Genomic DNA, 22925 nt, shown 5'->3' with positions numbered 1-22925 from the left:
GGCGTAATGTGGGTAACTGTTACGTTGTCGGGAAGTAGATCTGGGTACGATGTGTCTGCACCTTCCCGTGATCATAATGGATGAGACTTTCCAGAGAAGGATATTTCTGCTCGGGATCCCAGGTCGGTAAGTAGTGTGGGTACTGAACTAGTGTTAAGTGAAGCGGAATATCTCCACAAGAGATGTAAAACTGGAAGAAAGTCGGTCAGGATCCATTCCTTAACGAAAGTTTGGCATATCATTCAGAAGATACAGGTAAGTAGCATGCTGAGCGGTGGGTAGAATAAGTAGACCATGCTTCAATGTGGTGCTGCGGAGCTAACAGGAATAGAATATATCTAGGCTTCAAGAGGTGGCTAGCGCTTTGCGCTCGAATTTCACTTGATGAAGAGCATTCATTTTAAGCACCTTCACAGGGTTTAGAATGGCTTTGGTGATTTTGCCTAAAGCCTCCCCATTTTGCTCAGGAAAGGATTTACGTCACTATGGTTGCATTTCCTACTCCCAGGCATTGTTGGGATCTTGTCTTCAGTGGGTTGCATTATGGTCGTAATATCACGTGGTTTCCTCTCTTGTTACTATCTTCTTTACCATCGCTACAATTTACATCCAGTTATCTTACCAGACCCCATCGCGCTCGCACAGGCATTCGGGTTGGCATACATCTTGGAGTGTTTGCGCTGTTTGGTCTTCCCTTGCCCTCTTTATTATCCTCAACAGCACGTCTAATCGCCTGATGGCACTTCACAGTGAAAGAAGATCGAGAAATAAACTAAGGGTAAAAGCAGAGTCCGCATCTTCTAGATAATTTCTTTCCGCCATCCTCTATGTTCATCTTAAACAAGAGTTTCGAGGAGTAGCCGTTCGTCGCCTAGACCTCTAGGTCCTAGGGTAGTTTTGCTGAGGCCCGGCATAACCTCGTGCGGACATGCTGTGTAAAAAGGCCGGGAGATCTTCTAACTCGCTATAACCAACTGTTGCTGGAATGTGTCCGACGAGCGTTTCACGTACGTGTACGTCGACCGGCTATCTCCTTCCTTCCTCCCCCTGAAGCTAACGGACGTGTATAGAGCATATCTCTAGGGCAAATATCTCGGGGATCCTAAGAAGCAGAGCTACTTCGCGCTAAATACGGATAACCAATATGAGCGTTTTGGGCTGATGTGTGGTGTTTTCCTCCGTAGTAGAGCAAACCTAGGGCAGCTCCTTCCGAACAAACTAACTGTTGTGGAAGTGACTTAGCTCAGTGTTGCATAGTTGGAGGGGTGGCTCATGGATATGGGAGAGGGTAGTGGTGAGATTGAGATTGAGAATGAGGAATCGATCCAGAGCGATCACCCGAGCGGCCAGGACAACCCCCATTGGCAGAACGGTGTTACTCGGCAGCTGAAAGGGATTGATAAGATTTCGGAGGAGTTTGTTGGCCATCTGGCGGTTCAGAAGGCGAAGGCCGAGAGGTGAGAGATGGATACGCTGTTTGAACTCCGGAAGGGCCATAAGACTGGCCATGTAGAAAGAGGGGCCTCTTTTCGAGAAGCATCGGCATTTGAAGAGTGATTTAGCTGATTTGTACAGAGTTTAGACAACACTCGTGACTTTCATGGTAAAGTAGCATATAGATTTCCATGGTATCTGGTTGCAGGGGTTAGCTCTTTTTCCCTCCACTAAGAAATATACTCACCCGCCAAAATTGTCTCCCGATCTAATAGCATACTGTCTGATAACTCGTAATAATGCCCCCTCCCCATTCCAATCCAAGAGTCTTCCCGCCCTCAGCCAACATCGATCCTCTGTCCATCCTCCCTTCTCTCACCATCGCCAAAAGTCTCCTCAACAAGTCTCACAAACTCCACAATCGCAGCTTGCTCTCCCCCACCCTCTTTCCCCTCCCTCAATCTCTTCAACAATTTCATCGCATCTGCATCGCCTTTCTTTTGAGACCATTTCCTAGACCTATTTTCATCACCATGTCTATGATCTCCACTACGCATATAGCCACCCCGGCTTCGCCCTCTACTTCCACGGCCACGAGAGTAGGACCCGCGACCCCTCCCATTGTAGGGATGCTGGAAAGAGGTTGGTGGGTTATCGGCAGGTCTTGGTTCGATGGTCGCGGCGTATATGCGTTGGAGGGAGGAGAGAAGGGTGGGGTGTGTCCGTAATAATTCCTGGTATTGGGGCTTTGAAGCGAATTGAGAAAAGTCTTTCCGCTGCTTGATGTACTTCGGGACTGGTGGCGGGGGAGGAGGGTCGGGAATTACTAGGGGAGTAGGATGGAGGGTTGGGTTGGGTGTAGAGGGGGATATGTCTGGATGTGTAGGTTTGTGGATTTTGAAGCATGCTAGCGAGCAGCTGAGCCCGTGTCAGCGAGATGGAAGAGATGGGAGATTTGAGAGGAAGTGGTCTTACTAGGGTATTGCGCAGGTCGGGCATTTGTATTTCTTCGGCTCTGTATTGCAGATTCCACAGAGTACGGCCGCCATTTCCAGATGGAAATCGTCGAGGATCCCGGACTATTTCAAGGAAATAGAGTTATGAGAGGAGTGAGACGCGAACGTGAGGAAGTCGCTCAACTTTCTCCAACCTGAAATCTCAAATTTCTCCAACACGAAGTCAAACGGCTGGTCCAAGCTCTTCAAAAGATCCTCTGAGGCTCTGAAAGCGGCTAGATCTTCCGCGGGGAACAACATCGCTCCACCGAAACCTTCGCCTTTCACCATTCACCCCCTCAAAGCATCCACAATGTCTGCATCAGTACCCCTGCGGCCTTGCGTTTCAAGATCAATTAAGCCATGGATATGCTCTTCATGCTCTCGCGCCTTCACTCGCCTCCGAAATCCGCAATATGCCGCCGCGCGACGATATCTGAATGCTACGAAAGAGAGTCGCCAGAACGCCACACCGTCGATGGATCAGATGCATGCGCAGTACAAGGAGAGGAATAGGACGACAATGTACGAGGAACAAATTGCTCTTGCTTCAAAGCGAGAATTGACTTTCTGTCAGGAACTACGTCTTCAGTATCATACTCGGCACCGTCGCACTCTCCTACGGCTCGGTACCAATGTACAAAATGGTTCGCACCACATCTTCTCCTCGGTCCCTTTTCTAGACCTGCAATTTGATAATGGGTAATTTCCAGATCTGCCAAACCACCGGCTGGGGCGGCCAACCCGTCCGCTCCGCCGCCCACGGCAGCGACTCCACCGTCGACCCCTCGGAGCGCCTCAAACCCGTAGCCCACCACCCGCGCATCCGCATAACCTTTAACGGATCTGTCTCCGATGTTCTCCCTTGGAAATTCGTCCCCCAACAACGCGAAGTGCGCGTACTCCCCGGCGAAACCGCGCTGGCCTTCTACACCGCGACCAACAAGTCCTCTGAAGACATCATCGGCGTAGCCACATACTCCGTCACCCCCGGTCAGGTCGCCCCGTATTTCAGCAAGATTCAGTGTTTTTGCTTTGAGGAGCAGAGGCTGAATGCAGGCGAGACGGTTGATATGCCGGTGTTTTTTTATATTGATCCCGAGTTTGTGAACGACGTTAACATGAAGGGGATTGAGACTGTGACGTTGAGTTACACTTTTTTTAAGGCGAAGTATGACAAGGATGGGCATTTAAGGCCGGTACCGATGGGATAATTGGGGACTGGAGACGGGAGGGATGCAGATCTTCACTCACGGTGTGTATTATACTGTGTGCTTGTACAGAAGCATTATTGGCGTTAGAGTTGCATTAGAGGGATTGGAAATGGAAAATGCCTCATTTTCGCTCTCAGTCAAACGTCGTTAAAAGTGATACCTTGCATGTCAGAGACAGTTCGCAACTTGCGGACACCTCCATATTCGTTCGACCCTTGTAATTCGTGTTAAATCCCGGTCCAGCAGCTACAAAGAGCCCTTTCAGACTTCCTGAATCCGTATGGAGGGCAATCGGAAACTCATCAAAAACTAGTTTCGAAGTCATAGCGAGTCCTAAGGTTGCATCTTCCTTATATCACGTTTACACAGGGATGTTAGAAAGACTTAGAACCAGGAGCACAGAAGAGAACCAAATCCGAATAGCTAATATACACCAAAGCAAACCCTCAACACCAGGTTCAATGATGCAGAGCCGCCGGTGTACCTCCATAAACACAAGAAGGAGCGGGGTATTTAGAAACCGCAAGTACCGCAATCTGTAGCGCATACAAATTAAGCCCAACCCAACACGCATGAAAATGAACATACCGGCGACAGCAGGTCTCCACCAACGCTCGGGGGAGATAATCGTAAAAAGACTTGCAGTCATCCTAGTGATGCTTCATACTGGTCTTGTCATTATCTCCATCTAGTCCAAGCACAAAGCAGTATTCATTCTTAAGCTAATCTTCATTCTTGAATTCCTCGTAGGATGTAAGCTGGAGGACTCTACGATGGGCTGCACAATCAACCTTGGGATTGGCATCCTACAGTTAGTTTATATGAATTACAGAGCTCCTCGGACCCTCAGTCCACAATACATGACTTTTCTCATAACTCATGCTCCTGCACGGCGGCATAGCACTTGGCGCAAATCTCTAGTGCAATCTTGGTCGGGCTGCATTTGGCTTTTGGTTAGTGGGGTGATACGCCAGAATTTATTAGGATATTTCGAGTGCTGTGTTTGAGGGGAGGCATAGGTAGGCATTTTGGAGATGGAGACTCGAAAAGTTGACGGTGTATTGAGGATTGGTTGGATGTCTTTGAAAGGTGGTCGTAGAGGTCTGCACGGAGATATGAAGGTCTTCTAGGGACTGCGAACGTTGCGAAAGACGGGGATTCAAAGACCAGGTTTTAGCAAGGATTGGGGATTTCAGAGAATGCTGTTTTAAATGCTATGGATGCGCCGTTGGTAGAAAGGCTGACTGGGAGTCAGGTTCAACTGAGAAATGTGGAGAATTTTGAAGAGAGCAAAAGGGGACGCTACTCCGATCGGGGGACTGTATACCTAGGCCCCATTCTGAAGTCTTAAATTCGAATTCCTATATTAGAATGTCATGAGTCGGCGTTGTTAGGATCTAAGATAATGCGGGTGCTCAGGTCTCAGATTCGAGACTCCCGAGTCGAGATATGAATCAACGTAGAATCACATCGTCAGAGCTTATAGCCAGACAGATGCTCATGCCTCAAAATATGTAGTTCAGGGTACTATTAGGAATCAATAAGAAAATTAAATCGTCGCAATCCAAGATAAGGCTGATACTCAGGTCTTGGAACTGGGACCCTTATTGAATCAATGTGAGAGGTGGGCCATTGAATGAATCGAAAAGCTTCACCCTACTACTGACGAAGAACACCATTTCCAATTCAAGCTTCTCAGTGTGCTGAGTCCACGTTACGCAGCACTGGTCAAAACATTATGAGGCACCCGATAACTCGACAGAAGTCGTCATTTCTAATGGCGGGCGAGACTGGCTCGCCCAAGTCTAACGTCATTCATTATACCTGAACTTCCTTACACCCATAGACCCGCCAAACCATAGCCAAACTTCCTCAAATCGATCAGACATTACGTGCGCAACTGCACTCAGGCCCCTCGGTACTTTCCTCAACACTATGCGACCCCTTCCAACACCTTCTAGCGCTATCCCCAACGAATCGTCACTGAAAATTACTGAAACCTGATCAAAACGCCCCGTTGGCCTAGCGTACAAAACTAATTAGCAAAAATTGTCTCAGACAATCGTTTGATGAGATATTCGTATCCTGGCCTTCTCGCCTTCCCTCCTGCTTTGCCGAGTGAAGCCGCTACTGCATTCGGGAACGGGAACGGGACGGAGCCCTAGAGCTCGCACGTGTCTTTGCCTGTCCCTGTGCCTTTCCCCGAGTCTGTCCCGTCGGCGATGTCTGCGCTCTGGCCTGTACCGGTACCGGCGCCGGCGCCGGTGCCGGTGCCTGTGGTGCATCCCACGAGGGAGGTTTAGAATCCGCTGGAGAATCCACCCGGGAATCCACCCGGGAATCCACCCGGGAATGCCGTTGGGTCTGGGAATACCTTCCACTCCCCTCACTGGTGTCTGCAACACACTTACTAGCATTAACCCTCAACTGATCCATCGTCTCAACATCCACCGGCCTCTCCATATTCTCGAGCACGGCTCGAATCTTAGTCGCAAGGATCTTCCCGGCATCGCATTGAGCATGACGTGCAATGTAATCAACACGATCCGCCGCTACCCTTGCGCCAGCATCGGCATTCGCATTCAAGGCGCCAGGTTGAGAGACTAGGATGCTGTCCCCATTCGTGTTAGTGATGCTGTTAGACTCTCTATTATACTTCCACTCCATAACCTGAATCGAAGAAAGCTGTTCTGCGACGTGGCTCACGGATTCGATGATGGTTTTTGGAGATTTGAGAGCTGGCCAGTAGCCGATTGCTTTCAGATGGCGGACCATGGAGCCGTGGTTCAAGAGTGTGCATTCAGTGCGTTGGGCGTCGAAGGCGGCGAAGTCGGGAGGTTCCAACTGAACCGTGTTCAGGGATGGTGAGCCTGTTCATAAGCGGGTTAGATCTAGACGATCACAGCAATCGGATTATCTAGGAGCGAGAGCTGAGGAATTGCGTAAGTAGGGGAATAATAGCAATACAAACCTGGCGGTGTAATCATGCTGGAGAGGGGGCTGGGGATAGACCGCCTGGGGAGCTGGCTTGGCGGTAGGCTGTAGCGGGCTGAGGCTGCTGGATTGGATGGGGTAGGGGATGGAGTACATTGACATGTGTTAGATATGATCATGTTTTCCACATGCTGGTATGTTGTGTTAAGGAAAGATTGAAGGAGCTTTTGCCGGGCTGACATGATTCGGCCTATAATTATCGTTAGTTCAAACGAGATCCACAACACCGATCCCGCAAGTGGATCTTACGAAGAGCACCTGGCGGAAAATGTCCCTTGAGCGGCTTCCCAGAAGGTGCAATCAGACTTCCATCCTCGTTTAGCGTGCAATGAAGTGTAAGATGCTTTGCTAGCATCAAGTAGTCGTCCTCATATCCAAATTGATATGCAATGAACATCCACTCCTCCATTCCATCATTCAGAAATTTATCTTGATATGGTCTAGTCCATTTCGGGAGGAAAGGGATCAAAACGTGGTTTGTCTTGTACCGGTGAGAAATGAGGGCCAATTCGAGAAGTTGGCGATACTCTAGTGTGTCCGGCAGTTGTTTGAATTGTAGGTGGGCAACTTGCATAACAAGAATCATGATCTCAGGATCGTCTTCGGTCAAGCGGACCTTTTTTTGGCTCAGTGATGGCCACGATTTGTGCGTCTGGGTAGACACAATGTTCTCCCAAGCTGGACTCAATCGACGTACTATGTCGGGAGAGACGATTACTTTTCGTGGGCCGTTGTTTTTTTCCTCACTGCCGAGGACCAGGGCGAGGGTCCCTTTCGGGTCGATTTCGAGGAGGGGTGGGTAGCCGAGGACGACGAAGCTGCCATCATGCTGGACGGAACTATTCGTGGCGATGGTGGTGGAGTTTGTGAGACCTTATGCATTGTTAGATTTGGTACTTGGGATATGCGAAGAATTAGAACGCGGAAAGAATGAGATGCTGGAAAGGGTAGGCAGGGAGATGGGGTTGTGGTAGGAGGTGTAGATCGTGCACGCCGTATGATTTCAAGCCAACCAGGATCACTAGCAGTTCCTGGAGCCGGGGTAGGTCTTGTATGGGACGAAGGGCCACCAGGAACCTGTTGCTGGGGAACGGCCATTGGGCTAGGGCGTGACCTTGGCTGCGCATATGTGTACAATAACGGCAATGTACCAGTGTCAAGAAAATACTTGCGTAATCCAAGCATTGCATCTGGAGTGTAGTTGGAACGACGCATCCATATTTCCAACGAATCAAGCTCCTGAACAGATGGCAATGTTGCGGGGGCTGCTGGGGAAGATTCACTCTGATGAGAACGCGATACACTCGGCTTTTGGGTAGAGGGCTCTGCAGCTCCGGTGGAAGCATGAGCGTCTAAGGGAAAAGCCCGCGATGTATTCGCGACCGTCGATGTTCCGCGCGAGCCTTCAGGGTTTGAGACAATCCGTCGCGGGGCGGCACTCGATTCACCTTGGCTCGTAGGCGTACGCTGGCTCCTGGCACGCTCAGACGTCGACTCGCGCAACGCATTTTGCATTGCAAACTGCCTCAAATTGCTCTCCGGGATGCGTTGGGGACGAGGTGTATGCGACATGATAAAATAGAACGAAGGTGATGATGATAGAGAAGATGGGCATGGGATGATAACAACTCAGTGGATAGTGATGGCGGATGAACATGAATGAGATAGCGAGAGACTGACAGTCTGATGATCTGTTTGGATCTGGGGGCATATGAATCAGCTGCGCCCTCTGCCAGGCTGGCGCCTGCGAGTAACCTTCGTCGTACACCGAGAGTGGGAGGTCTGGACTTTCTGCGGCTTCTTCGAACGAGTTACGGCCGCTTCCGTACGTAGAATCGAAGATTGCGATGTGCGGTTGCGAAGATGGGGAGTTGCGACCCATTTTGGGGGCGTAGAGGCAGGAACACTGTTGTTGTGTTTGATGAGGAGAATGTTGAAAGAGAGCAAACACAGAGGACAGGAGTTCGAGGTGAGTATCCGATGTCCGGACATTCCGTCTGGCGCAACTGAGGATCCGAGTGGTGGGGAGAAAGCTGGTTCAGACCCAAAGGTTCACAGGCATCTCAATATCGAGGACCACACGATCAAGCAGGTTGGTCGGCTGACTGCCGGAACCAATGAGACGTCGTATTGAGAGTCACTCTTCAGAATCAGCTAGAAGAAAATATATATTAACTTAACTATCCATGCTGCAGCTTCCCAGGGAGAAGGAAATGATTAATCAAGACAGTTCGAGCAGAGAAGTGTGCAAAATAATGCAGGGGACTGTGAATCACGATGGTGTCCCAGCCTCCCAGAGCATGTTGGGCAGCGTGGCAAGATTGAATGGTACGAAGTCAAAGCTAATACACATTGTTGGGGCCATGATAAAATGGTGAGGTGGGATTCCAGGGTTTTGGGGAGGTCGGAAATGGAAGTTTATTTCGCCGCATGGGTCCATTCACTTTCCAAGGTTAACTGGGCGGAGGTACACCAATCAGAGACAGTCTATCACGTGATATTTTGTTCCCCGCAGAGAGGCCTGGGCATACAATCCCAAGACTCCTATTCGTCATGAATCAACTTGCTCTCTTGACTTTTCTCCTATCAGCTGAGACCTAATTCAAATATTCGCAAGGTAGATCGGGTCGCAGATTGGGAATGCGCTCAGTCGATTTCCACCTCCCAGACATGTGACTTCAGCAACATCCACAGCTCTACCATACAAGCCTTCCCTGACCAACTAATGGATATCACAAGCGAAGTGGCCACCCAAACCGGCATGCCGCCTCAAAACGCAACAAAAATCCGAATCTTACACCGGATATATCTCGCCAACTATTTAATAAATTATAACACTGTGCTTTCCTTATAGTTAAACACGTTTAAGTTTTCATAGGTTGCTGAAACATTTAGGTGCAAGATTCTGATTTTCTTGAGATGGCCGACTTACTTGTGGAATACGACCTTAAGGACGATTTCGCAGCAAGATTAGCATCCCCGGATAGGTCTTTAGCTTATTCTCATATACACCGACGAGTAATAAGCACTGGTTTCACATTTATTTCTCCATCCTCTGTGGTTCCACTCCCCGACTTGTCTTACGGAATTGTAGAGCCACGGTAGAATGCGAACTTGGAGTAAGGCTTTTTTTACTATTTTCTATCACTCTAGAAATTCATCCGCCGGCAAAGGCAATCCATATGGAAGACTGCTTGAATTTAGTCGATCTGCCCTGCTACAGATATCGCAAGAATTCAAAGAGCCCAAGGTCAACCAAAGGGCAGAGAAATCAGCTGCAATACCCCTTCTCGTAAGAGTTCTCAAGGCCTCTTAATCCCTTTCAACCCCCGTTCCCAAACACAAATCCAAAGAAACTCTTGCGGAATCCATAGCCGGCAATTCCACAGCCACGAATCCTTGACCACAGCTCTCGACCCCAAAAATGCGGCCTCCATACTCGATCCACAAATCACATCTCGTACGCCGTGCATTCGTAGCCGCCCTCTGCGATCTCATAGACTCCATGCGTCCCTTATACAGTGCGGCCATACATTTCATCCACAGCCTTTTCCACCTCAGAAACCCCTGATTTGACGAACACCGACCTGCTCCCCATCTGTCTTGATCTGGGAGATTAAGGCTCCTACCCCACATAGCCATCGGCTCCCCGTTGATCTTGACAAGCGAGATGATGAGGTTATGGGCCGTACGTCCTAGTTCGAAAAAAAATCCAGTTAAATGGGGAAGAACAGGTGTGCGTGTCCAATTTATCTCATCGTAGAAAAACATATCAAGGACGAATGTCAAGACTTTGGGTGCACCCCATATACCAGTACTCTGGCTTAACCGCTGAATCTGCGATATCCACTCGTTCAATTCCCAGAACAAATCTCTTTTCGCCCAACGTGGATGGCTTTCAAGATCAATATCGTGAAGAAGAGACAGCCGCAGGAATTGGACGTCAAAGGTTTTACAATCGTTGAGGAAATCGTATAGTGCGACCGGAAACCGGAAGCAGAATACATTGCGTTTGTAAACAAGAGGGCGACATTCATTGAGGAAATCTCTGCTGACAAGCAAGACACTAATATTTTCGACTACGGCGGGAAGGAGCTCACCTCTATTGCGTCTGTCTTCGTAGTACCTGTACGGCGAGACTGTGCATGTCGGGCCAAGGACGTACTGAAAAATCTTGCGACGAATTCTCTGGTCAAGCGACATAAATGTGACCGTTCGGGGCGCTTCCAGGTGGGCGTATCTCTGGGATCGATCTCCCTCTTTCACGCTGTATGTCGGAGCAACGTCAGCTTGAGTAACATTTGCCTTCGTGTCAGCGCTCTCGTCAAATTTGTCGCAGATTTCAATCACAAAATGGCTGAACGACCACCGCTGCGTCTCGGGAGCCAGGGTCAAAGGAACCACGATAGTTGTATAGATCGTGAAATTATTGGCGTCTGTATGCGAATCTCTCTGACTTCCTTGAGAAGGGTGGTTCTGGCCTGGCTGGACCGCAGAGTCTCTTCTTCTCCCTCCACGCTGCTGCTGCATGACATCCACGTACGTTCTAGGAACCAAACGAAAGGACCTGCTAGTGTGTGTTCCATAGATAGTAGCAGTACCTGCTCTTCCAGGATTTGTTATTGATTGTTCGGAGAGACTCGAAACGGGCGAACTAGACGAAACAGACAGAATGCCTGCGAAAGGGCTCTGCAAGGACGCGGCTGAAGCGGGATTGCAACCGAGAACCATTACAGGCCAAAGCGGGTTGTCCGAAATGGTTGAAGCTGCTCGGGTCAACGCAGGAGCAAGAACCAGGGTCTCGGGGGAGGACTCGGTAGCTGGAGGATCGACATGTCTACTTCGCCGGATTGGAAGGTCACAAGGGAAGGTTTGAAATGTACGCTGCGCTTGCCGTAATTCACTGAAGCTGGGAAGCCTTGTTCCTAGTCCCACCCCCTCGTTAATAGTGGAAGGAAACTGGAACTCTCCCCCATAATCCCGAAAAGCACTGCCGGCACTACGCGTGCGAGTAGGCATATGCGTAGGCGTCAGCTCTTGACTTCCACTTCCATCTATCATCTCATAAGTCACATCCTCCACAAAAATTCCATTTCTCTGCGTCCTCGGTCGTCGAATCTGCCGCCATCCTGACCACCCCACCGCACCGGGTCTCGGTCTTCGGACAGAATCGTCGGATCTTGGCTCTACCAACGAGCCCCTTTCCTCCTCCAGTGGTGACTCTTCCTCAGAAGACGGCTCATCATTCTCCCAGGTTTGTTCGGAGATAGTGTCACTTCTATCGGTTTCTCCCGTAAGATTTTCAGATTCTAGGTTCATGATCCGAAGCAGACGCTGAGAAGCCCGTCTAGCAAAACAACACGAACCCCGTAGAGGTCCTAGAGGCGGACCTTCGATCGCAGTTGGCGACTCGGTCCTCCGAGGATTATAATCTGCGTACTCGGTGTGATACAGCTGGTCATAAACTCTGAAGGCGTATTCGAAGATGGATTGTTCGCGGGGAGTCCATGATTGATATTCGATTTGAATCTCGCCAGGCAAGGCAGCGACAATGTCTGGGTTTAAGCCTCTCGACTCCCTAGAATTTATACTCCGGCTTCCTTGCTCGGTTGGACCAACGCGTGGAGGTTCGAGAGGAGAAGGGTTGTGCTCGTCGGAATCAGAGTGTGTCCTTTCGGCAGGGAAAGCTGTGCATAGGGGCAGGCGTCGTCTCCGGCCTTCTTCTCGAAACTGGAGTGAGGCTGCGTCCCCATTGCTGTTAGAAGGACAATATATTGAAGGCCCGCCAGTGTCCAATGAGTCGACTGCACAGTTGACATTTCTGGACTCATCCTCTTCCCCCGCACCACCGCGGAGGTTAGGTACGGACTGCTTGCATTGCTTGGATTTCTCAGACTGCTCGGGTTGCTCACGTTTCTCAAACAGCTCAGTTCTGTTCCGCTTCCAACGTCTGTTTCTTTCACTTTTGAGCCCACGCTCAGCTTGAATACTAGGCAAAATAACGGCGTGTCTGAAGGTATTCACAGGCCAGTTTTCCCGCCATTGAAAATGTTTGATTTCCTCCTCAGGCCCCGGAGCCGCTGGGTCTACGAGATCAGAATGCGGGTGCACGTCATATAGCAGCGGCTCTCTGGTACATGAATAAGACCGGTAACGTTGCCTTCGCTCGCCGTACGGGTCCGGTGACGTGGAATCAGCGCTTTGGGCGAGGCCTCGGCCTCGGTTAGGTTGAGAATGACAAACTTGTTGTCGCCGAGCAGAGGTCTGACTTCCTCCAATCGCGACATTCGAAATAGGTGACTGATAACGAGGTAATTGTCGTAGCACGACAGAGGTACTAGGGTTCCTTTATTTCAGGGTCAGTGTATTGCTTTGGACACACCTTGCATCGGACCTAACTTACGCTGAATTTGGTGGTGTGCGAGCAGAGCGAGTCATGCCGTCATTCCAGGAGTACCCTGAAAGATCCTTCGTTTCTGATCCTGATTGTAGCGCCGATGCTGAAAATCCAGGTTGGAACACAATCCGAGTATGACGCAATGCTCCTGGCGGTCGGCCAGGTAAATTTTGTGGAGGAGTCGTTGATTGATGGCTATACACTCCATTTCGGGTTTCTTTTGGATTGAGAGGGGAGGACTGAGGGCGAATGTTGTTGTATCTTTGAGGGGCATTCCACTGAGGGAGGGAAATAATTCCCCTCCCTCGCCCATCTGGGGAACCCCCCCGCAGTCTACAATTGATTTGGCTGTAATTTTCATGGTCTCCCTCACTAGGCGAAGAGAAATGTGGTCCGTAAGATGGCCTTAAAGGGTAGCCCGATGGGTACGACGGAGTCCAAATATTGTTCCTATAGCTAGGAGTCTCGAAGTAGCGCCAATCGAGCAATCCATCAAGCCCCCTATCATCCAAGGTGCGGGATGAAGGTGAGCATTCAGGAAGGGGAAACTCTGCTTCTTGCTCCACATCTCGTATCCACGCCGAGATCGATCTCCGGGAAGAGTGTCGAAATGTCGTACACTCTGAATTTAGAGAATTGAATTGAATTGACGGAATTCGTTCCTGGCGCTGTAGGAATACCGGGTTAGGGTTCCTATGGATACCAAGCTCCAAACCCCAGCGCTGAGGACCGGTGGTGTAGATTCGTTGAGACTCGTTGAGGTCCACGGTATGCGGCGTTTCGATTGGTGAAAGCTCAGGGGAAGACAAAGGAGAATCATCCCCATAAGAGGTATCAGAACCAGTCTTGTCGGGGAAGCCCGACGTATTGTCTGATGAACTCGACGAAATGATGGAGCGACCGCTGGATTTATGTTGAAATCCCGAATAATCAGAGATAGAGCTCTGGGCCGAGCGCCAAGAGTATTTATACCCGCGAGGATACTGATATACTGTGCGAGAGGCCGGGGCAGCTTTCAGAATGTTGGGTACAAGAGGTGAGGGTTCAATAGCCATGAAAGAAAGTTTACGCGTAGGTGGAGAATGTGTTCGCCATAGCGACGCGCTTGAGGCGTGCGGTTCTTTGGAGGGATGATTAGAAAGGGCTGAAGGCTGTATGGAGGGGCATCCTTCAGGCCTGCAAGATAACCGACGCTTGGTAAGTAAGGCATAATGCGCGACCGCAACAGGCCTTGTGTGTTGAAGGTCATCGGTGCCGAGTAAAGTGCCGGCGCGGGGAGGCGAGAAAGGTGCTGCCTCTGGATCAAGCTCCTTTGCAAAGGCGTCAGACGAATTGGTGTAGACCGAGGTATCTGGCTCTCTTTGAGCGCTGTCATGAGTCTGACGCCTATGCCCACAAGCGGTTTCACCCATGGCTCAAATCCGCTGCATACGCCAATGTTGATATACTTGACAATGAGAATGAGGCAGCCTCGCGACAGAAACGAATGGCGTGTACGGCGCACAATGTCGAAACGGCCAGCCGTATTCGGGAAGGATGACAGACGTAGCGATAGTAATTCGGCTGATGAAGATAGTGAAAGCAAAGTGCTAATGTTGATGTACAAGGAGGAAAAGGAAAAATAGGATTTTTGGAATGACAGCAAGCAGCACTCCTTCTACAATCGTTTCGGTGAGTGCAACCCGAGGTCCTAGAAAGGGAAGTAGTCAACTCATCCAAAAATCAAATCTGAAATCACTCCAAACGCTAGAGGGTTCCTAACTCTTGTCCTACAAGAAAGGAGGGGTATCTCTTTTTTCCAGCCGGAGACCCAAACACCTTACTATGCCCAAATCATAAGTTACCCTAAAGGGCTCTGGGTCATCATCATGGAGTCATACATATTGTGGGTTCGTCCCAAACTCTGTACTCGAACAAAACAAAAACACGGAAAAGGCCATCTACCACTCGAAAAATTGCGCCCCAAAGGCATCCAGCGCAGCCCCCAGCGCACCCCAGATGCCTTTCTTCTCCTCCTTCACAATTGGGGGCACGACGGGTGGCGGTTCCTGCGCTGTTTCCGGTGTGGAGGAGTTCGCATCCTGAACTTTTGCGCCTCGGAGCTCCTGAATGACCTCCCATTGGATTCGATTCAGCTCTCTAACCTCTTCGAGGCGAACTCTTAAGTTGCGCGTATACGCGCGGACACCGTCGATATATGTCTCCACCTCCTTCATGTATATATTCTCGAGGCCCGCGGTACCACTCCCAGGCCCGAGTGCAGGAGGATCTCGGTTGCTGTTGCGGGCTAGGTAGCCGCTAATAGCTTCAAATTGTCCGATTAGGTACTCCATCTCCTTGTCATCTGGACGGGTATCGTGAATTAAGTTTGAGAGGTTTTGCAGACAGGAGACTAGTGCGGATTGGACGGGAGACTGCTCGGGGGGTGACGAGTTCTCAGCCCAGGGCATTGGAGAGAATGTTTGAAGTTGGGCCGGAATCTTGGTCGACGGCGTCTTTGGTGTGTATGGGTACTCTGGCAGTAACACAGAAGTCTTTGTGGGAGTGTATGCCTCAAGCGGAGTATCCGCGCGTGGCTTGCCGATGTTCTCGAGGTGGCTCGGACGCTGCGTCTGGGTGCGTCGGTATGGGGATGTAGTGGGTGTTGGAGACGAGTAGCACAGGTGATCATGGGCAGAGCCTGCTATGATGTCTGCTTTGCTGTCGAGCATCAATGGCGTTGTGGGATCAGTGGAGTAGTCTGAGAACGGGTTTGAAGACGGAGACCCCATTTCTGGCGGTGTGTAGGGGCGCGTAACGGGAAGAGGAGACGAGGATGAGCCCAAATGGCTATTGTGCTTGAATGCAGACCCCATAGTTGTGTTTATTTAGCTTGTAGAGACGAAGATGACGGATGTTGCGGCCTTGGAAACCTAGTATTGTGATCAGATTGTGAAGTATTGGGGATGTATTGTACAAATTGGGGGAAAATAGAGCGTAGGTAACTTTCGATGCCGGGCGCAGAGCTGGATGTGTAGAGGGGTTGTGTAGAGAAACAGTGTCGCGAACAGGCAGTGTCTTTTGGAGGGGCTGGGGTTCCCTGGGTCGCCTATTCCGCCCTTCCGACCATGCCGAATAGGGATGGGGAATCGGAAATCCAGGAAATCCGATGATCGGAATCTGCACGGCTGTGATTGGTGGCTTAGCAAGGAAACTGTGGCAGTGCATGTAAGACCACACGTGGGGCTTTTGTCTGCAGACGGACAAGCACTGGAGTCATTCCGGTATTCACTTACTTTCGCAACTACGACACAGTAGCGATTTTGCCTTCGCTGCACATTCAATTGACACCTCCACAAAATTGCGTTAACGCACAATGGCGTCACAGGTAAGCCGGCCTTCTCCCACGCTCTTCCCTCCTAGCCATTAGCATGCGGCCAAACTGACCGCATGACCTAGCTAGGCGTACAGCCGCCTCTTGACACCATTCGTGAGGTGTTGGCGACTGCCATCAAGGCCCCAAACCCCCCGAACCTCGTTCCCATCTTCTCCTCGATATCCGCCGAGTTCTTGACACCGTCGAGTATATACTTGAAGGTTTCGGCAAGGTGAGTGGGGATGAGTCATGGTGGGTAGTGTGATGAGAGGAAGCATTGATGTGTGAATAGGTCGAAGTCGAAGTTGAGCTTTTTGTTTGAGAGTGCAGCGACAACAGAGACGATTGGAAGATATAGCTTTGTCGGTGTCGGTGAGTCAATTCAGCGCTGCGGGATTGCTATGTGCTGATGGTGTGGCAGATCCCAGGCAAGTCATTAAAACAGGTCTTGGCCATGGTGAAGAGAAGGATCCGTTGCCTATCCTCGAGAAGGAGCTTGCAAAGAGCAGAGTCGCCACAATCCCGTCGATTAAGCTGCCATCGCTCACTGGAGGTGCTGTGGGATACGTCGGCTATGACTGTGTCAAATATTTCGAGCCGAAGACGAAGAGGGATGACATGAAGGACGTTCTTGGAGTACCGGAGAGCTTCTTCATGCTATTTGACACAGTTGTGGCGTTCGACCATTTCTTCCAAGTAGTGAAGGTTATAACGTATGTAAAGGTGCCCGACAATCTGGATAGTTTGGAGAAGGCATACGAAGGGGCGAAGGTCACACTCAAGAAATACATATCAATCCTAAAGGATAAGGAGATACCTATGCCGGAGCAAGGACCGATCAAGATGGGCCAGGAATACAAGTCTAACATTGGCAAGGATGGATACGAAAATCACGTCAAGAACCTGAAAGAGCATATTGTGGTAGGAGATATCATTCAGGCAGTACCGTCGCAAAGATTTGCAAGGCCAACCTCGTTACATCCCTTCAACATCTACCGACATCTGCGAAACGTCAACCCATCGCCATATCTCTTCTTCCTCGATTGCGACGACTTCCAAATCGTGGGCGCAAGTCCCGAACTTCTGGTCAAGGAGGAACTTGGGCGAATCATCACACACCCCATCGCTGGGACTGTAACGAGGGGTAAGACCCTGCAGGAAGACGAGGCGTTGGCGAATGAACTTCTCAACTCGATCAAGGACCGGGCCGAACATGTAAGTTGAAGTGGACTTGGTTCATTTGCGGGAACCACAAGCTTACATTTACATCACAGGTCATGCTGGTGGACCTGGCACGAAATGACGTAAACCGAGTCTGCGATCCACTCACGACACGTGTCGACCGGTTGATGGTTGTGCAAAAGGTAATGCATTTCTTCATACCTGCAACCATTGCACATAAGGTTGGCTAATTGTAACCAGTTTTCACACGTGCAACACCTAGTCTCAGAAGTTTCGGGCGTCCTGCGACCGGGCAAAACGCGCTTCGACGCCTTCAGATCGATTTTCCCCGCCGGGACGGTCAGCGGTGCCCCTAAAGTGCGTGCAATGGAGCTGATCGCCGAATTGGAGCGTGAAAAACGAGGCGTGTATGCAGGTGCCGTGGGATATTTCGGATACGGCTCCGTGGACGGAGATATAGAGGTCGAGGGCGCAATGGATGTGAGTAAAAATTATGCACGTGGGCTGGCGTGACAAATGGCTGATCATGATTGCCAGACGTGCATCGCCTTACGCACTATGGTTGTCAAGGATGGCGTCGCGTATCTTCAGGCTGGTGGCGGAATAGTGTTCGACTCAGATCCACACGATGAGTGGGTCGAGACGATAAACAAATTGGGTATGTGCGGTAACCTTATTTTCTTTTTCGCTCCTTCGCCCCAGCGGAGAGACCATGGAACGCTGACACCATTTGTTTGGACAGGCGCGAACATGCAATGCATCACGTCCGCTGAGGAGAAGCACCTCGCAGAACAGACAGACGTGGAGAATGTCGCTAGTGATGGGGACAATGGCGAAGGGAACACAGCGGGAGAGTCACCGGTGGCAACAGCAAAACAGGAATTTGAACGCGATGCGGCATCGCCGAACAGGACGCGCATTCCTCTCGCGGCCGGAGAGCTTGCGCCACAGAGGCTGGGAGAGTGATTGGCTGACATGATCCGATCTGGGGCGTTCTCGATCGTGCAGGGAGAGGCGGGGGGAGGGGGGGAAGGGAGGGAGAGGAGATTTGCAACGAAATGAAGGACAGTCTTGAACTTGTGTGCTGAACAGACGTCACTAGCTGGCGCAGAGGATTGGTCTAACAGCAGAGCCAATTTCCATTGTCAAATTTCAGATTGGGGCCCTGAAGCCTGCTTTTCCTGGTGGAGCGCCCTGATCACAGAATGGGAAGATTGACTCGCACAGAAGGAATTATGGAACGGAGACGCGTGAAGTCACAGCAGCACAGAGGAACACACAGCGGAGTATTGCGTGTTGGTTGCAGGGCAGTCTCCACAGCGTGAGTTGTCTAGTCGACGCACTCGGCAGTAGCTGGCGAGATGCAGGCGTTTGATGGAGGAACTTGCATGCGAGGTGAATGCCGTTCGACTTTTTCGAGAGAGGGGCTGGGGGACTAGAGGCAGCGAAAGAGAAGAGCAATTCTTGCAGCTCGACAGTGGGACGGGTAACTGGAGGGCAATTGGCCAATGGTATTCGCGACACGGCGAGTCGAGTTCCTGGCTTTCCTTGAATCTTGGAGTTGGAACGAGGTTGGCGGGAGGCGATCGACAGGGCACCAGAGCTATGATCCCTGTCGGTCGAGCATCATGTTGCCGACGGTCCAGGTCCCATCACCACCAGCTCCCTCCGTTTGCAGCGCTTCGTGCCTGCCAACAAACACACCACTGAAACAAAAACAAGGAAGCAGCCACCTTCACCTCCCGCCTCCCCTTCACTAGCCACGTCCTCGTTAGCTGCACGCAAATAAATATTTGCTCGCCCCCCCGCCCTGTCTTCCATCCTCAACCTTCATCAACCAGCATTTCATCCCCCTCCACACCTTCGACAGCAACTCTTCTCTCGAAGCTCTCTCCCTTACAAAGCAACCCTATCCTATTTAGCTCCTACACTAGCATCATCAGCCCCCTACCCCCTCCACCACTCCTCCATCCCAACTCGTCAAGATGAAGTACTCAATCGCTCTCCTTGCTGTCGGAGCCGGCGCTGCCATGGCACAGAGCCTGAGCGACCTACCTCCCTGCGGTGTAAGTGCTCCTTCTCGCTTCCTGGCTATTGGCCGTCCAGTCCTGACCCCTCCTAGCAAACCTGCGTCAACAACATGATCAACATCGCATCCTCGCAGTTTGGCTGTGGCTTCGGCGACATCACTTGCTACTGCACCAAAGTGAACTTCGGCTACGGCATCCGCGACTGCTCCACCCAGTCGTGCTCTGCGTCTGACGCTGCCAAAGTCATCTCGTTTGGTACCAACTACTGTGCCAGTAAGCCACCGTCTCTGCCCTGATCAGTGGCGCAACCACTTACAATCTACTACAGATGCCGTTGCGTCTGCCTCTGGTGGCGTCTCGACTGCTCCTGCGTTGAGCATCTTGTCCTCGGCTGCTGCTTCTGCTTCTGGCGCTACTGCCACTAACGCCGCTTCCTCTGGCGGTGCCTCTGGTGGAGCTTCAGGTGCGAGCACTGCTATCTCTACCCAGCCCCTTGTCGCGACTGTTGTGTCGGGCAGCCAGACTATCCTCCAGACCACTGGCTTCTCTACCATCTACAGTTCACTGACAGGCGCTGCAGCTAGTGGTGCTTCAAGTGCTGCTAACAGTGCCTCTTCAGTCGCTGCCTCAGTCACTGGGTCTGCTGCTTCTGCTGCCTCATCCCTAGCCTCGTCTCTTGCCAGCGGTGCCAGCTCTGCTCTCGCCAGCGGTTCAGCCCGTGCCTCAGGTCTCGCCAGCGGTGCTACCGGCGCCCCCGCGTCCACCGGTGGTGCTCCGATGATGACCGGCCTCCCACTCGCCGGTGCCGCCGGTATGGCCGCCCTCTTCTTCCTCTAAGTACCCAACCTCGCGCGATTTCCAACCATGGCTCGCCCGATGGTGTAATGTTTATAATGGGATGCTGGGATGGGCGAGTGCAGTTTTTTGAGGGACCTTTGAGCACGTTTTGGTTGGGCGGCGTGGTTGGGTCAGGCAATGGGATTGTATACCCGCTACCCCGGTGCATACGATTCTAATGCTTGTCTTCCTCCCTTTCTCTTTTCTCAGTCTCTCTTTGTTACGGAAAACCCTTTTCATGGGCTGGTATGATGACTATGAACTCATTATGCCGCGTAATGTACTTGCATTCATGCGCTAGGTTGCAGCGCTTAGATACCCTCTCTGCGGGATGGTGATGGGATGATTAATGGGGGTATTGTCATAAGACGGGAATGAGAATGAACGAAAGTTGGTACTCTTCACGCTTTTCATCTGTTGTGTGATATGATGCGTGCTAGTCTTTGAACCTTGAAGTGGTGTGGTGTGATGACGAGTGTAATTTCGCCTCTTGTAACGGTGCGACTTGGAGATCCCGATGCCAAGAAAGTTGACTTAGGGGCGTGACACTTCCCTCTACATATCGTCGCGTTGGTTGGGCACTCAACGCATCCACCTTTAGATGAGAACGGGCGGAACAGCCTCAAGAGAAAAACTCCGATATGATGAGATGAGATGAAGTCGGATTTGCCTTCCAGCCCCTACCTCAGATCATTAAGGTGATCAGCATTCCTCGCCTGAAATTTCCGAGGTCCACACTCACGGGCCCTCGGTTCAAGGGGTGTCTATGCCCTCCAGCTTCATAGCCGCACAGCATGTTACTGTATATTACGATACCGTGTTTAAACCGTTTATTTAGGAGAACGAAAGACATATGCTGTGTTCACGTAGATTGCGAGGGTCGTGTGACGGAGTGCGAGTTTCGGTCCATGTTGGAGATGTGGTGAGCACGAAATACGATGTTCAGGTACATTCAGACGCTGGTTCTCTTAGATAGGTGGTGTCTACCACAGGTTTATATTACGCTTAACTCTACCTCCTTTATACGGCCATGTAAGCTGTACTAAAAATTTTATATTAAAGCTTGTCACATTGTCCACGTTACTTGAAAAGTAAAAAAAAAAAAAAAGCTAAACTATATACCAATTAGGAAGTTAATCGACACCAGTGTTTGTACCAACCTATTGTTAAATTTGTCTGAGCAGTGGTCTTAAGCTGGCTGCCAATTCTGGCTTTATATAGGACGATTGCTTGCTCACCAGATGCAGTGCTAGTCTTTGCCGATGGATGAATACCGTAGAGATACCACTCGCCGACCATTGTACCCTGATCAACTCCTTGAAACAGCCTTCCAGCGGCAATTATAGTCGAATTCTCGGAAATAATTACGGAGTTGGAATATCACAAAGCAACCACTGCGAGACCTAAATGCAATGCGAGGAGGCCTGAGAGCACGATGAACTTTGACGCACATCAGTAGTAGGACAGTTGGAATACGGCAAGCTAAGAATACGGACCACCTGCGCCCAGTGCACCACCAAGGCAATGCTACCCGACCCAAATAGAAGTTGGCCAGCCGCCTCTCTTTGTGGACCAAGTACATCTGCTAGCTTTGGTATGCTGTGGCAGTGACGTTACTGCCCATTTCTTCACCCTGGAACATGCTACGGAATTGTCAGTACCGTCTTACCGACGCTAAGCCCAGGTTACTCTCTAGAATACCTAGCATATTGCCACTTGTCGATACCGGAAAAAGACCCTTTCAGGCCTATACTACCAGCAAAAATGACACCAGCTACATCTGGCATATATCCTCGAACTATCCACCTTCAACTCTCGAGACGGTGACATCGCAGTCGAACATGTCTACTTCGGCCCTCTCCCATCTTCTCCTGGATCTAACTACTGAAGAGCAAAATAATCTAGCGCATCGGGTACCACAGAAAGACCAAAGGTTCACGTCCACGCGTGTGTTTACCCATTGGAACCCGGCAGGAACTTCTTCAGGTTGCAAAGCACAGCCTGAGTTGTTCCATTCAGGTAGGTAGTGGAGCGCCCACCGATATTCGCGTAGGAAACTGCGAGCTCAACATCTTTCCTCTTACAAACGCTGCCTACAACACACTATCGCCATATAAGTGCGCACTAAAGTACTCCACATCCTTGCTGGACTCACCATTGGTGTTCCCTCTAGTAGAACCATAGCATATGTTTCAATTCTGCCTTCGGAAACTTTTCTCGCACCAATCCGCCCTCACGGCGGACTTCAAACGTTTACGAAAACCCAGTGAATCCCACCCAAGCACCGTTGCCTTGCAAATTGGTTAGCCACATTACTTGAAGCCCAGAATTGAAACCAACAACTTGCACATAAAGTCCCACGGCCAATGATAGCGAAGTAAGGTGGAGCGGTTTCTTCTTCTTCTTCTTCTTCTTCTTCTTCTTCTTCTTCTTCTTCTTCTTCTTCTTCTTCTTCTTCTTCTTCTTCTTCTTCTTCTTCTTCTTCTT

The 22925-nt window shown here is 50.6% G+C and overlaps 8 protein-coding genes across 8 annotated transcripts in view; 4 read left to right on the top strand and 4 right to left on the bottom strand.

Moving 5' to 3' along the window:
- Positions 1-1772: 1772 nt before the first annotated feature.
- BDR25DRAFT_369199 (uncharacterized protein) lies at positions 1773-2580 on the bottom strand (the record flags this gene model as incomplete). Its single annotated transcript, XM_033697089.1, has 2 exons — positions 2410-2580; positions 1773-2352 (listed from the first exon to the last, which is right to left on the bottom strand). The coding sequence occupies exons 1-2, from the start codon at positions 2481-2483 to the stop codon at positions 1773-1775; spliced, it is 654 nt and encodes a 217-aa protein (XP_033547593.1). The 5' UTR covers positions 2484-2580.
- A 146-nt stretch (positions 2581-2726) lies between these two features.
- BDR25DRAFT_261924 (uncharacterized protein) lies at positions 2727-3680 on the top strand. Its single transcript, XM_033686735.1, has 3 exons — positions 2727-2954; positions 3007-3076; positions 3143-3680. Exons 1-3 carry the CDS (start codon positions 2743-2745, stop codon positions 3641-3643), a joined length of 783 nt encoding a protein of 260 aa, XP_033547592.1. The 5' UTR covers positions 2727-2742; the 3' UTR covers positions 3644-3680.
- A 2617-nt stretch (positions 3681-6297) lies between these two features.
- Positions 6298-8686, bottom strand: BDR25DRAFT_32270 (uncharacterized protein). Its single transcript, XM_033692053.1, has 3 exons — positions 8318-8686; positions 6887-7510; positions 6298-6827 (listed from the first exon to the last, which is right to left on the bottom strand). Exons 1-3 carry the CDS (start codon positions 8517-8519, stop codon positions 6535-6537), a joined length of 1119 nt encoding a protein of 372 aa, XP_033547591.1. The 5' UTR covers positions 8520-8686; the 3' UTR covers positions 6298-6534.
- BDR25DRAFT_355207 (uncharacterized protein) lies at positions 8559-9933 on the top strand (the record flags this gene model as incomplete). Its single annotated transcript, XM_033695422.1, has 7 exons — positions 8559-8764; positions 8841-8882; positions 8927-9187; positions 9233-9476; positions 9533-9624; positions 9657-9756; positions 9811-9933. 7 exons carry the CDS (start codon positions 8559-8561, stop codon positions 9931-9933), a joined length of 1068 nt encoding a protein of 355 aa, XP_033547590.1.
- Positions 9934-14716: 4783 nt separating this feature from the next.
- BDR25DRAFT_303747 (uncharacterized protein) lies at positions 14717-16048 on the bottom strand. The gene has a single exon (XM_033690070.1). It carries the CDS (start codon positions 15887-15889, stop codon positions 14975-14977), a length of 915 nt encoding a protein of 304 aa, XP_033547589.1. The 5' UTR covers positions 15890-16048; the 3' UTR covers positions 14717-14974.
- Positions 16049-16294: 246 nt separating this feature from the next.
- On the top strand, positions 16295-18569 carry BDR25DRAFT_303746 (anthranilate synthase-like protein component I). Its single transcript, XM_033690069.1, has 8 exons — positions 16295-16401; positions 16473-16621; positions 16682-16761; positions 16811-17604; positions 17664-17753; positions 17812-18051; positions 18109-18229; positions 18314-18569. Exons 1-8 carry the CDS (start codon positions 16390-16392, stop codon positions 18535-18537), a joined length of 1710 nt encoding a protein of 569 aa, XP_033547588.1. The 5' UTR covers positions 16295-16389; the 3' UTR covers positions 18538-18569.
- Positions 18570-19419: 850 nt separating this feature from the next.
- On the top strand, positions 19420-20464 carry BDR25DRAFT_32240 (CFEM-domain-containing protein). The gene is made up of 3 exons (XM_033692030.1): positions 19420-19637; positions 19694-19874; positions 19930-20464. The coding sequence occupies exons 1-3, from the start codon at positions 19557-19559 to the stop codon at positions 20436-20438; spliced, it is 771 nt and encodes a 256-aa protein (XP_033547587.1). The 5' UTR covers positions 19420-19556; the 3' UTR covers positions 20439-20464.
- Positions 20465-21563: 1099 nt separating this feature from the next.
- The window catches only part of BDR25DRAFT_355203 (uncharacterized protein), a gene marked incomplete at both ends in the record, with an annotated part of 2538 nt that continues 1176 nt past the window's right edge, over positions 21564-22925 (bottom strand). The window contains 9 exons of the mRNA XM_033695421.1: positions 21564-21725; positions 21763-21937; positions 21975-22037; positions 22086-22112; positions 22155-22212; positions 22245-22339; positions 22396-22531; positions 22572-22654; positions 22696-22919. Of these exons, the coding sequence (XP_033547586.1) occupies positions 21564-21725; positions 21763-21937; positions 21975-22037; positions 22086-22112; positions 22155-22212; positions 22245-22339; positions 22396-22531; positions 22572-22654; positions 22696-22919 (1023 nt within the window). The remainder of the gene's footprint in view (positions 21726-21762; positions 21938-21974; positions 22038-22085; positions 22113-22154; positions 22213-22244; positions 22340-22395; positions 22532-22571; positions 22655-22695; positions 22920-22925) is intronic.

Source organism: Lindgomyces ingoldianus, assembly GCF_010093535.1.
Source record: "Lindgomyces ingoldianus strain ATCC 200398 unplaced genomic scaffold BDR25scaffold_16, whole genome shotgun sequence".
Classification (NCBI taxonomy): Eukaryota; Fungi; Ascomycota; class Dothideomycetes; order Pleosporales; family Lindgomycetaceae; genus Lindgomyces; species Lindgomyces ingoldianus.
Note: the sequence above shows the minus strand (reverse complement) of the source record. Positions and strands in the feature narration are given on the sequence as shown.

Bases quoted from the DNA above. Each gene is read 5' to 3' on its own strand.
- BDR25DRAFT_32270 (XM_033692053.1), bottom strand. From the start codon at position 8,519: ATGGGTCGCAACTCCCCATCTTCGCAACCGCACATCGCAATCTTCGAT. The intron at 7,511-8,317 runs GTCAGTCTCTCG...ACAATGCATAAG, and splicing joins TCCAAACAGATCATCAGACT to GTCTCACAAACTCCACCACC. The intron at 6,828-6,886 runs GTAAGATCCACT...CGATAATTATAG, and splicing joins TTTTCCGCCAGGTGCTCTTC to GCCGAATCATGTCAGCCCGG.
- BDR25DRAFT_32240 (XM_033692030.1), top strand. From the start codon at position 19,557: ATGAAGTACTCAATCGCTCTCCTTGCTGTCGGAGCCGGCGCTGCCATG. The intron at 19,638-19,693 runs GTAAGTGCTCCT...GACCCCTCCTAG, and splicing joins GCGACCTACCTCCCTGCGGT to CAAACCTGCGTCAACAACAT. The intron at 19,875-19,929 runs GTAAGCCACCGT...AATCTACTACAG, and splicing joins TGGTACCAACTACTGTGCCA to ATGCCGTTGCGTCTGCCTCT.
- BDR25DRAFT_303746 (XM_033690069.1), top strand. The intron at 16,622-16,681 runs GTGAGTGGGGAT...ATGTGTGAATAG, and splicing joins TACTTGAAGGTTTCGGCAAG to GTCGAAGTCGAAGTTGAGCT. The intron at 17,754-17,811 runs GTAATGCATTTC...AATTGTAACCAG, and splicing joins GGTTGATGGTTGTGCAAAAG to TTTTCACACGTGCAACACCT.
- BDR25DRAFT_261924 (XM_033686735.1), top strand. From the start codon at position 2,743: ATGTCTGCATCAGTACCCCTGCGGCCTTGCGTTTCAAGATCAATTAAG. The intron at 2,955-3,006 runs GTACGAGGAACA...ACTTTCTGTCAG, and splicing joins GAGAGGAATAGGACGACAAT to GAACTACGTCTTCAGTATCA. The intron at 3,077-3,142 runs GTTCGCACCACA...GGTAATTTCCAG, and splicing joins CGGTACCAATGTACAAAATG to ATCTGCCAAACCACCGGCTG.
- BDR25DRAFT_303747 (XM_033690070.1), bottom strand. From the start codon at position 15,889: ATGGGGTCTGCATTCAAGCACAATAGCCATTTGGGCTCATCCTCGTCT.